The 13,468-nt window shown below is 41.5% G+C and overlaps 1 protein-coding gene across 1 annotated transcript in view; it reads right to left on the bottom strand.

Moving 5' to 3' along the window:
- The window catches only part of LOC137501276 (kielin/chordin-like protein), a 445,080-nt gene that overhangs the window by 88,894 nt on the left and 342,718 nt on the right, over nt 1-13,468 (bottom strand). The window contains exon 3 of the mRNA XM_068228210.1: nt 9,369-9,492. Within this exon, the coding sequence (XP_068084311.1) occupies nt 9,369-9,492 (124 nt within the window). The remainder of the gene's footprint in view (nt 1-9,368; nt 9,493-13,468) is intronic.

Here is a 13,468-nt window from a genome sequence, read left to right as displayed (position 1 = left end):
CAGTCAGTCCACTTCCAGATGAGGTAGAAACTTGAAATTTGCCAACGTGATGGCCTGTAACGTATGAAAATGTTCCAAAAAGTTCAAATTTTTAATTTTACTCCGCTTTCCAAAACTAATTGGCGGACGCTATGTTGCAGTGCGCTAAAAATTAAAATTTGGCACAGCTGACCTGCAACCGACGGAGAAATTCCAAAAATTTCCAGTGTTTAACTTTTTACCTCCAAAAATTATCGAAGTGTGGAGGCAATTTTCATGATGGTGTAGACCATCGTTTCGAGGTATTTTGTGCCTAAACGGTAAGTCGTATCGCCAAATGGACAATACATTCGGAAGGCACGATGAAGAGATCTACAACTTTGGTCCCGTGACTAAATCGTATCTTGATGCCTTATGCCTTAGATAGAGCTGCATTTTCTGATTTTACGTCAATTTCATACATTTTGCATAATTAATTTTACTATTTTGCCCACTTATAAGATTGTTTGGTATTTGTTTTACGTCGCACCAACACAGATTGTTCTTATGGCGACGATGAGATAGAAGAGGCCTAGGATTGGGAAGGAAGTGGCCGTGACTTTAATTAAGACACAGCTCCAGCATTTGGCTAGCGTAAAAATGGGAAACCACAAAAAACCATCGTCAGGGCTGCCGACAGTGGGGTTCGAACCCACTATCTCCCAGATGCAAGCTCACAAGTGCTCGACCCTAACCGCACGGCCAACTCGCCCAGTCTTATAAGATTAATACAATCATGAAATTCGGCAGGCTCATTGGAATGTCCGTGGGTCATATGTGAACAAAATGCATGATTCTAGCACCGTGTAAGAATGAAAAAACGAAAGGAATATGTGGACACTGTACTCAAATTTCAAGCTAACCTAATATTTAAACCAATTTAAGGTGTACCCGATGCAGATACGAAAAAACGTCACAGAACTAAAATATAAATCGTTTTAACCCCGATACGCCTACCAGAATTCAAGACTATAGCTGTCCAGTAGGCGAGGAAAATAATTCCTAATCTTGTGAAAAACGTACGTAATTTGAACCAGGTCGAAGCGCTTACGTCTATCTTTGCTATAAATCGAGAATATACAAGAAAATATTATAGGACGTACCATCTATGGCACAATCCGTTTCTCGGTACGACGTACCTTTTCGTCACAGTAATTTTCCGAGTGACCACTTCTAATGTAGAGGAATTGGGGGTTTTGGGGCGGATCAAAAACGAGTTTTTAATATAAAGCCTGAAAACTATTTTATTTCTTGGGAGAGTTTGTTGTAAAATATTACTCTACTTTTGAAGGGCCCTGTTCAGAATTATGTTTATTTAATTTTACTTTAAACACTTGGCTTGTTCTCTAGTTTCATAATTGTGGTTCGTTACCGCACTGCGTGCACTATTTCCTACCAGCAAGTTAACAAATCATAAAGTGTATAAATACATTTTATTTGCTAGTTGTTTAATCGTATTAACAGTTTGAAAGGATTTCGGTGACGTAAGAATGTGCAGCTTATTTTGGAGTTTTATTTTCTTAACTCAATGAATGAAGGATTAATGAAGGTGTTGAAAATTCTATTGCAATATTGTTCAGGAGATATAAGCGGAAAACAGCCACAGCGTTTGAGTGGGTGACGTCGCCTCCTCCTGGGCGCTATGAATATTGATGATGATGATGCTTGTTGTTTAAAGGGGCCTAACATCGAAGGTCATCGGCCCTATGAATATTATAGCAGTATCACACAGTGCAATTGTTGGTTCGGCACATTTAACTACTGTAAGCCAGTAGCTACAATTGGGAATTAGAAGTGGTGGTGGTGGGAATGTAGAAAACAAAAAGTAGCCGTGTTTGAGATATAGCGGGCGGAAGTAAAGGGGCTTGGGGGGGGGGGGGGGGAGGGATCCCGTGGTGTAGAAGTAGCGTGCCTGGCCCTTACTCGGAGGCTCCGTGCTCGATTCCCGGCCAGGTCTGGGACATTTACACCTATCTGAGGGCTGCTTCGAGGTGGACTCAGTCTACGTGATAAGAATTGAGGAGCTATCTGACGGTGAGATAGCGGCCCCGATTAGGAAGGCCAAGAATAACGGCCGAGAGGATCCGTCGTGTTGACCACACGGCACCTCGTAATCTGCAGGGTTTCGGGCTGAAACTTGATAGGCCATGGTACTTCGGGTTGTTCCGCCATGGGGTTTGGTTTGGTGTGGGGGAGAGGCTATATACAACAGAACTGAAACACATATCTACAAACTGGTATGCTTTCTCATGCTCTCTGAGCGAATTTTGACAGTGAGGTAAAGGTTGAGGGTTTTTCCAACTGAAATGCGGCATAAGAGTTTGTTTGGAATTTTGATACAGTGCTATACAATAGAATTTTCACCAATGGAACAATATTAAACATGTATTACTAATAAATAATATTATTTACAATTAAAATCATTTAGTACTGGACTGCACACTAAGAAACTAACACCGAAAATACTGCATACAAATCTGTTAGCAGCGACGAACGACATTTTGTGCGTATTTCCGTTAATAGTTTTGTTAATAATTAAACAAAATAATGGAAGAAATTAGCTGATAAGACAACGGGGCTTGTACAAAAGGCTTTTTTTAATAATCCCCAGTTCCAGCCGACTAAAATGGAACAAAATATTTTTTTCTTCACAAAGTGGGAGGGAGGGCCTCCCCCCTCCCCCCTAATCACTGCTATTACTGTAAACGATACCTAAGTGAAAACATGGTTTACTGTGTTCTGTATGGTTGCAACCACGCAAGGACTTCGAAAATATCGAAGGTTTTGACAGATTACCCAGTGGAGGGAGATCTCCAGAGAGATATCAAGCTTGGTAAAAAAAAAAAAGAATAAGTAGCGCTAATTTATCGACAACCCGATATAGTTTCGTATGCTCTACACATTTTAGAAAGCAGCACTATGAACTATCGATTAAATATAATGCCGAACTCCTGAGACAAAATAAAAAACATGTGTTAAAAATCGTCCTGTGCTCGCACTAAATATAAGGAAAATGAAATCTGTTCCTGTTATAAGGCGTGCATCTACATTACGAAGTAATTTGAAATATTCTAAATAAACTTTTACATCTGTTATTAATCACAGTATTCCAGTTCTTACCCCTCGGCAGCCTGGTTATCTTGGTGATATCGTTTTCAGATTTCTTTCACTACAAAGATGGTAAAACGTTTCTTCTCTCTTCTTAAATGAGTCCATGAATTAACCCAGTACACAAACTGACGAAAGGCTACGGACCACCTGTTAGCATTTGCCTTCATAGCTAGTCTTTCCCTCACATTTGGGATATTCGTTTTATCCGTATGAAGACGACATGCTGTATTTAACACCCTGTAATTTAAGGCAACACTAGAAAAGTCCTTGTGCCAAACAACACACGTCGCACTTCGGTGCATTTCATTTACTGTTTCACTTTCGTTACTGCAGAATCTTTTCAGTGGCAGTGCCATCGCCTCATAATGTTCGCACTTACACCAGTATGTGTTTCCATGTCTTTCCGAAATAACAGGCACCGATGGTTCGTTTTCTACTCGAGATGCTGTTCATTAAGTTAAATTGATAAGGCTTCACTTTTCTGTATATTCTAAACATTGTGCTGACACGGAGAAACACTCATAGACATTCGGAAGGGGTGCGCGATATCCTGTCGTTAAGACAACAGTGACGTGACGCTGTCCGATACCTACATTTTTTGCTATTGGTTTTTTTGCTATTGGCTTTATGTCGCACCGACACAGATAGGTCTTATAGTGACGATGGGACAGGAAAGGGCTAGAACTGGGAAGGAAGCGGCCATGGCCTTAATTAAGGTACAGCCCCAGCATTTACCTGGTGTGAAAATGGGAAACCACGGAAAACCATCTTCAGGGCTGCCGACAGTGGGGTTTGAACCCACTATCTCCCGAATACTGGAAACTGCCCGCACTTAAGCGAGTGCAGCTATCGAACTCGGTACCTAAAACTTAGGATCTTCATATCTCGCAAGCTAATGGAGATTTTTAAGTCCCGATTTCGGCATTCCCCTCTTCTACACTACATATGACTGAATTAATTAAAAACCAAAAACAACATTGATTTTCATGAGTTTAATATGGGTCATTAATTAAGGTACAGCCCCAGCAATTGCCTGGAGTGAAAATGGAAAACCATGGAAAACCATCTTCAGGGATATCGAAACTTTCCAACCCACCCTCTCCCGAATGCAAACTCACCTGTACGCGACCCTAACCGCGCAGCCAAATCAGTCCGTACAATGTCACTGTGCTGAAATGTAAGCCTACATGAGTCTCTCTTGTCTTAATCCATAAGGGGCGTACTATATTGCTTTACACTTTATTTTTTGTTCGTCCGGGTGTGGTTCACATTTCACTTTCGAAGGTCGTGACGTGTAACTAGTGCCTTGTTCCACTGTTTGGTAGCAGCACACGCACAGGAGCCAACGAATGCACTCGTCATAGCCATTTCATAACAACACTGTCAGCGTAGGAGCAGACAACATGGAAGGCAACCGTCAGGGACAACATGGTTCCTATGGAAAGAAGGCGTGACCACTGCAGAAATTCATCGGAGCTTGGTGACAGTCTGTGGAGAACATGCGACGTCACGGAAAACAGTTTACGACTGGGTGGAAGGTTGGAAAATACGGCGCACATTGGTGGACAAGGGAACCAGTTCTGGAAGGAATGTGACAGTGTCAACACCAGGCAACATTGCCCGGGTCGAACAAGCCATGCAAGGAAACAAATGCAACACATTTATGGAAATGGAGGCAGCCACGGGAATTAGCCGACCCTGCAGCAGATAGTATAAGGCCACTTGCTGTTTGGGAAGGTGTCATCCACGTGGGTGCCTAGACTCTTGTCTGCAGACGAAAAGCAGAGGCGTGTGAATGTGTGCAGAGAACGTTTGCAACGCAATGATCAAGATCCAGCCGACTTCATGGCTAGGCTTGTGACTGGTGATGAGACATGGCTCCATTACCACGAACCGCAACGAAACAGCAATCGATGCAATGGAAGCGTACGGGCAGTCCATCGCCAAAGAAATGTCGAACAGTTCCATCAGTTGGCAAGCCACTGGCGACAGTGTTCTGGGACACAAAGGGGCATCATTATCATTGACTGGCTGGAATTTCGGACCACGATTAACAGTGCAGCATATGTGACAACCCTTAAGCGCTTACGTCGTGCCATTCACACTAAGCGGCCAGGAAAATGGGCTGAAGATGTGCTTCTGAAACATGACAATGCCGGGCCCCACTCTAGCCGAGAGACCACAGCTGCTTTCCATGGGTACGCAGCACTCCAAAAGAATGGTTTCAGGAAGGTCTGGAGAGACTGACACATCGATGGCAAAAGTGCATACAGTTACAAGGAGAATATGTTGAGAAGGTGGACGCAACAACTGATGTGTAATGCACTTCATTTGGGTAGAAAAAATAAAGTGTAAAACAATATAGTACGACCTTCGTATATGAATCTAGGACACTTTTCTGTAGTTTGACTAGTCTATCCATGTGACTATACGGTGTATCACCCCACATTTCAACACAACACAGTGTTTAGGACTACACCAGGATTACCTGATACGAAAACTGGAAAATATCATAAGGAAAGCAGCACCATTTGTTCTGGCTGATTTCCGACAAAGGATTAGTGTTACGAAAATATTGCAAACTTTGGGCTGGGAAGACTTGGGAGTAAGGAGACGAGGTTCTCTACTGTGTGGTATATTCCGAGTTGTCAGTGGAGAGATGGTGTAGAATGACACTTGTAGATGAATAAGTTTGAGTGGAGTATTTAAAAGTATGAGAGTTGGTATTCAAGAGGACAAACTGGGGAAGAATTCATTCATACAACGAGAAGTGAGGGAGTGGAATAATTTATTAAGAGAAATGATCTATACGTTTCCAAGTTCTTTGAAAATATTCAAGAAAAGTGTAGGTAAACAACTGATAGGGAATCTGCCACCTGGGCGACAGCAGACTGAGTCTAACTTCCAACAAGTTTCCTCCATTTTTCTGTGGGATATTTAATCTCTTTTTTCATATTCTATCTCAGATTTAACTGTACTGTTACTATTCGTTAGAAATTAGAAATACATTTAACAAATAGATTGTCCAGCAAAAGACAATAAAACAAAACAGAACGAGCAAACAGAAACAAACAAAAAACAAAAAACAAACAAAAAACAAACAAAAAACAAACAAACAACAAACAGAGAATGAAGTCAAGGTCTTGGCGAAACTCCAGTCCAGTTGATATGGTACATAATAATTAATGATTATTGTGTCATTGCTTCAGAATGGTCCCCTCCTCTGAAGTGTAGAATGAGGTCACATTTAGGAAGTCGTTGAGCGTTATACTTGCATACATACTTTCTTATGCTCAGTCATGGAATTAACGTCATGGTTAATGCAGATTTTCTCAACAGTAGTCATGGAGCGTTGGCAACCAGCTGTGAACAAGCAGCCGCAGACTGAGTCTTACTTTCAACAAGCCTCATTTTTTTAATGAGGTTTTCATTTCTTTTTTCATATTCTATCTCAGATTTAATTGTACTGTTACTTTTGATGGAAATTAGAAATGCATTTAACGAATGGATTTTCCAGCAAAAGACAATAAAACAAAACAAAACAAACAAACAAACAAAAAAACAAACAAACAAACAAAGAAGAATGATTTTAAGGTCTTGGCGAAACTCCAGTCGGTTGTTGTGACTATTTGAGATCAATTTCTCTCAGATAATATCTGTAGGATCGGTCGGGTCTGCGGAAACATTGATTTTGTTTATCATATTTTATACAGATAACTTTATTCTATAAGTTGGTAACAACAAAGTTTCAAGCCGCAGTTCGTAGGTACTAACTTCACGCTACCGTCTTAACAGTACGTTAACACGCTATGAGCGACTACTGTTAAACAAGTTTTCCTTCCACTCCTGATGGGGACGGCGGTCCGCCTCGACGGTGACGACCTCTCTCAAGCCAGGATATTTGTGGCGGTGGTGTGGTGAGCGATGCCTACTCTGCATTCGGCGACCTCACGAGCGAGCCGTATGGTCTTAACAGGTTTGCTCGGACTATTCAGCCTGTCAGCAAGGAGCCAATCATGGATTTTGAAACTCAATAAGCTGAGTACATCTTATTTAAGATATAGTGGCTTCATTTTACAGTATAATACTCGAAGAAACTTTATTCGTCGTCTTTAAGCATTCTCTGGTCATTCACATTCACATTTGCCAGGTGATTAGGCCTTTGATGTAAACTGAATACAAAACGGCAGCTCTCTCATTTGTACGCTGTATATGGAGAGACATTTGGATAATAAACTTTCTGCGGCGTTTTGGTTAAAGGGTGTTTTACTGTAAATAAATAAATAAATAAATAAATAAATAAATAAATAAATAAATAAATAAATAAATAAATAAATAAATAAATAAATAAATAAATAAATAAATAAATAAATAAATAAATAAATGTTCAACCCTTGTCCCGTTGCTGTACGGGGTCGAGTATGAAGTGACATGAACCTTCGTAAAGAGTTTTTACGACCGGATGCTTTTCCTGACGTCAACCTCCTCAGAGGATTAAATGAGATGAGATGAATGACGTGATACATGAGAGTAGGAAGGGAGAGGGTGAAACGCGATGCTAGCATATAGGCTGCTCCTATCGAATGGTATGAAGGGGGTCTGCTCAAGGCTTAACGTCCCCATCCGACGGACGAATCACCATCAACAGCGTCATATGCCCTCACTCAATACGAACACTGCGGACAGGTCTGGAATTGAATCCAGGCTTTTGGTACACAATCTAGTGATTAGAAATTGTATTCCACCACCTCTTCTACCCTCCCAGACAACATTCTGATGGTGAATATTGTTTTTCGAGCAACATGACTCGAACCGTATGATCACGGTGTCCCACGTCTTAACGATTATGGCCACAAGGTGGGATAAATAAATAAATAAATAAATAAATAAATAAATAAATAAATAAATAAATAAATAAATAAATAAATAAATAAATAAATAAATAAATAAATAAGGAGAGAGAGAAAGCAGAAGTAACTTATAAAAAACCCGTTATTGTTACTACTACTGTCATGTGCCAGTCGTGAAGTCAGAGGAAGCGGCAGCGTAGTCCAGTGGTCACAGTCTCAAACAAGTGTGAGTTATACAGATTTTCCAGTAAATGTCGACTTGTTCGTTGAGCGAAGGCAGATTTATTTATCTTGCAAAGGAAGCGGAAGACTCAGCATCTTCTTCCTTGACGAGAGTGGAAACTTGACGACAGGGGTGAGAGAAGGCTGGAGGGTGGGCCACATACTGCTATAGTGTTCACACTTCAGAGGCGAAAGTGTTAAATGAAAACTGTTTTAATTGCTTTGGAGGTATGGAGGATTCTACTGATTTACCGCCACTTTCCCTTCAATTCAAGACATGATTTATGAGTACTTTTGCGAAAAAATAAATATACTTCCCTATTAAAATGTATTGTAAAACCGAACTAGTTGCTGCGCGGTTTGGGTCACGTAGCTATCACCATGCATTCGAGAGATAATGGGTTCGAATCCCATTGTCTTTAGCCCTAAAATGGCTTTCCATTGTTTACCATTTTCACACCCAAAAAATTCATTAAGACCTTTCTTCCCGCTACTAGCCCTTTCCTCTCCCATTGTCGGGCTAAAAAATTTAAAAATGTAAATAAATGTAATTTAGGTAGTTTAATAATAATAATAATAATAATAATAATAATAATAATAATAATAATAATAATAATAATAATAATAATAATAATAATGATAATCTATTAAATAAGGAATAGTCCGCCCCGGTGGTGTAGTAGTTGGTGTGATTAGCTGCCACCCTCGGAGGCCCGGGTTCGATTCCCGGCTCTGCCACGAAATTTCAATAGTGTTACGAGGGCTGGAACTGAGTTTACTCAGCCTCGGGAGGTCATCTGAGTAGAGACGGGGGTGTTGGTCGATTCCAACCTCAGCCATCCTCGAAGTGGTTTTCCGTGGTTTCCCACTTCTCCTTCAGGCAAATGCTGGGATAGTACCTAACTTAAGGCCACGGCCACTTCCTTCCCTCATCCTTGTCTATCCCTTCCGATCTTCCCATCCCCTCATTAGGCCCCTGTTAATCACAGCAGGGGAGGACGCCTGGACGAGGTACTTGTCCTCCTCCCCAGTTATATCCTACCCCAAGTCTCGCGCTCCAGGACACTGCCCTTGAGGCGGTAGAGGTGGGGTCCCTCGCTGAGTCCGAGGGTAAAACCAAACCTGGAGGGTAAACAGATTAAGAAAGAAACGGTCTAGGTGACTTACCACAAGCGGATAAGGCGCGGCTCGCTCCGCAGGGCCCGGCGCTGGTTGGAGGACACTCCTGCCACCAGCAGAAGAGCTCCCCGTCCAGACACAGGCAGAACTCGCAGGGGTCCTCGCGGGGCACCTGCAAAACAAAAAGTAGTATTGTAAATGTGACAGCCGGGAAGATACATAGAAAACAAATTACAAGTCAAAATACACATATTTATCTCTGATTAGCAGGACCCTTAAATAATTGTTGAAAAATTTAAAGGAAACTTACATACACAACTGAAGAATTTTTATTATTGCACAGCAGCTGCAGGTTGGCCAAGGACAAAGAGTAGCCGAACAACAATAATAGATACAGATGAATGTATTAACCCTAAACGAGATACTGTAGTTCTTTGTACGAAAAAATGTCGTGATGCTCGATTGTTTCTTGCACTCTTCGTGCAGCATCGTCACGTAGTTGACGGAGAAACAAAATGTCCATAGCAGGTGCACCTTCAGCAGCCTGTAGTTCTTCACTGTGAGTCTTTTCAACTTTTCCGCTATTGTCGATTTCTTCATCTACTGATTCATCTTCATGTTTATTTTCGTTCCCTTTCACTATTTAAAAGTTCACAGTTTTCACTCTGCCCCATCCATTTTCCAGCACCAATACCAGTAACCTCTTCGCAGCGTGGTCATTTTATTCAATGAGTTCACAGTTTCACAATTTTCTGTTTTTTCCTTGGTTTCTTGAAACTCGTTTCCTGAATGGTCCAGCAACTTTCTTCAGGAACGAACCAGGCTTATATGATAGATTCCATTCCAAGATTCAGATATCCACCGCAGTACGTCCAACATTTCTATTTTCCTTAGTTTATTCAACATGCCTCACCCTTTCTCCACCGATAAGACAAGAGAAGAAACATTCACAGTTGTAGCCCTTCAGGCAAGCAACTCAATGTTGAAAACATCCTAGGGATTTGAGTTACGAATTTTAGGTAAATAAAATATAATAAAGTATGAGAGTATATTCTTTATTTATTCCTGAAAATTACAATCCTTTTCTTAATCATTGTTATTCGGCCGTTTAGATTAGCAGTTTCCCTTTTCCTATTACTACAAGCGCTAATGTGAGTCAATGCAGAGTTTCACTTACGCCCTTATAACTACATTCGGTGTGGACATTTTTCAAAAATCTAAAAATGCCTGAGGGTATTGAACCAAGGACCACATTATAGAAAGAATTATGTAAATATGTTAATTTGGCTAGGATTTGAATAAAAAAAGAAAACGATTACAAAACAAGTGATTTTAGGCTGTTTTTCCGGAACTGCATTCAGACCGGAGGTGATTTTCGAAATTTGTTTCCTATTAGTTTGATAGAGCTATTCAAGACTCACCAATTAGAAACCGTTACGAGCCTTTTAGCCCCTCCACTTTCGGCACAATTGAGGAATTGACCCTTACTTTGTCTGCTAAGAAATGATTTCAACATAAATGTTTCGTCTGCATCCCTACTTCATTTCTTCCAAAATGCCTTGGTTCATTGGCTGTAGTCACGTCAGGAAGGAGACAATTTACTTCGTCGCGCCGACAGAGATAGGTCTTATGGCGACGATGGGGTGGGAAAGGGCTAGGAGTTGAAAGGAAGCGGCCGTGGACTTAATTAAGGTACAGCCCCAGAATTTGCCTGGTGTGAAAACGGGAAACCACGGAAAACCATTTTCAGGGCTGCCAACTGTGGGGTTCGAACCCACTATCTCTCGAATGCAAGCACACAGCTGCGCGCTTGTAACCGCACGGCCAATTGCTCAGTTAGGAAGAAGAAACATGGCTTTTATATCTTGACAAGCGAAAATAATTTAGCGATTAAACAAAAAGAAGGAAAATTAGTGCCGGTCATATCGTTGAGTTACAGGGAGTCGAGATAGCGGATACTACTGTATTTAATTTTATACATTACAGAAACGCAAGGATATTCTATGAGACTGTGGACAGTCGAAGGCCGAAGAGATAATACTTAAAATCCTACACCTGCACAATTTGTTCATTCTATTTCAAAGAAGAGGATAAAAAAAATGTTATCTTCTGCGACGGTCAATGTTTGTGTTGATGAGTGTACACTTGGTTCTATGTCTGTTGATGGTGATTCATCCGTCGGATGAAAACGTTAAGCCTTGAGCAGAACTCTTGGTGCTATTCAACAGGAGTAGGCTATGTGCCGGCACTGAGTTTCACCATCTCCCTTCCTACTCTCATATATCACGTCATTCATTTTATCTCATTAACTTCTCTGATGAGCTTGACGTCCGGTCCTAAAAACTCGCTACAAAGATTCATCTCACTTCATACTCGACCCCGTAGAAAAACGGGTCAAGTGTTCGACACACACAAACATAACAGGTGGAGCTGACTGCAACATACCCTTTCAAGAGAGGCTGGAAATGTATTCCTTTGATCCGGGGTGCTGCGTATAATTAACATTAATCGTGTTACAGTTGATAGGAAACGAATACATTCGCCGAACCGGACGTTGGAGAAAAGTAGTCATGTTTATATGCCTCTTGGGTGTGGATTTAATTTCGGTAAGTTCAGTTTCAAATGCAGGTAAGACAGCCGCATATTTTGTTAATAGACGCTACAGTGATCTTAATGTCGGCAGAAACACCAGGGTTGGATTGTTTCTTCATGTTTAAAATCTGGTTAACATTTTTTCTATAATAATGGAGTGGTCTTCAGCCGGCCGAGTCCTCTCTCTGTTCAGGCGTGGGAGGAGAATGCGAGGTTACATATCACTGGAGTGCGATTTATTTCACCCTATCTTCCCTCAGGAACACCTGGCGGGCTTAGTCGGTGATGTGTGAGTCCTGCTGTCTCCCAGGAGAACACAACTCTACCCTCGAAACAATACCTGAAATTGGCAAGATTCCCCAAGGGCTCACAACAGACGACACATGGGTGGTGACTTCTTTCCCTCGAAATTTAAAGTGATTTGTCTATTCGCTTTGGCCTTTAAGTAGTGTCACTCAAGTAGAGTTAACATACTAAGGAAAATTACGACAATTTGCCTTTTTGCTGTTGTACGAGTAACATCACTGCCCCGATTTCGATTCCTGGCAAGTCCATGTATTTTAATACTAGCAACACGCACTAAACGTAAATAACTTCCGATACCTTGGCTTAACCCTACAGACAACGTATAGGTCAAAGAAAAACAGCGGAAATAAACGCGATGTACGACATCAAAATTCTCAATAGGCTTTCTCTGAAGACTGCCATGGTTCTACACGACGCCATAATGATTCCTATCTTGACTTACGGAATAGAGATTATTTGGGATAAGCTAACAATGAACGACCTAGGAATTGTAGAAGAGGTTCTTAAAGACGACCCTCAGTGTTTCTAGATATACACGATCAAGACTAGTATACGAAAGTAGTATAATAGGAGAGTTCGGCCGCCTCCTCCTCCTCCCGCGGGAAATTTGAATTTTGGCGGGAAATTTGAATTTTGGCGGGAGATTTGAATTTTGGCGCGAGATTTGAATTTGTAAACAAAGCCACGTGCTTTTTGACAGCTGTCATCGACAACAACGCATCGCTAACCTCACTGCTGCCATCTTGACGGGCCTAAACCTCAGTAGTGCCAACTTAACCTAACTAGCGTGAGGTAAACAAAGCCACGTGTTTTTTGACAGCCACGTGCTTTTTGACAGACAACAACGCATCGCTAACCTCAGTACTGCCATCTTGACGGGCCTAAACCTCAGTAGTGCCAACTTAACCTAACTAGCGTGTGGTAAACAAAGCCACGTGCTTTTTTGACAGCTGTCATCCGCCATCTTTAAACCACAGAGCACTGTGCTCCCCTCTTTATCGTAGTAGATGTAAAATTCGTCACCTGTCATCCGCAGTGCTGCTATCTTGACGGGTCTAAACCTTAGTGCTACCAACTTAACCTAACTACCGCGAGGTAAACAAAGCCACGTGTTTTTTGACAGCTGTCATCCGCCATCTTTAATCTATAGAGCACAGTGCTGCCCTCTTTAGCTACTTACCTTTGAAATGTGGTGGCGGATAATTTGAAAAATGCTTTTTGACAGCAGCCATCTTTGAGCACCGTGCTGC

This window comes from Anabrus simplex, chromosome 6 (genome assembly GCF_040414725.1).
Source record: "Anabrus simplex isolate iqAnaSimp1 chromosome 6, ASM4041472v1, whole genome shotgun sequence".
In the NCBI taxonomy this organism is placed as follows: Eukaryota; Metazoa; Arthropoda; class Insecta; order Orthoptera; family Tettigoniidae; genus Anabrus; species Anabrus simplex.
Note: the sequence above shows the minus strand (reverse complement) of the source record. Positions and strands in the feature narration are given on the sequence as shown.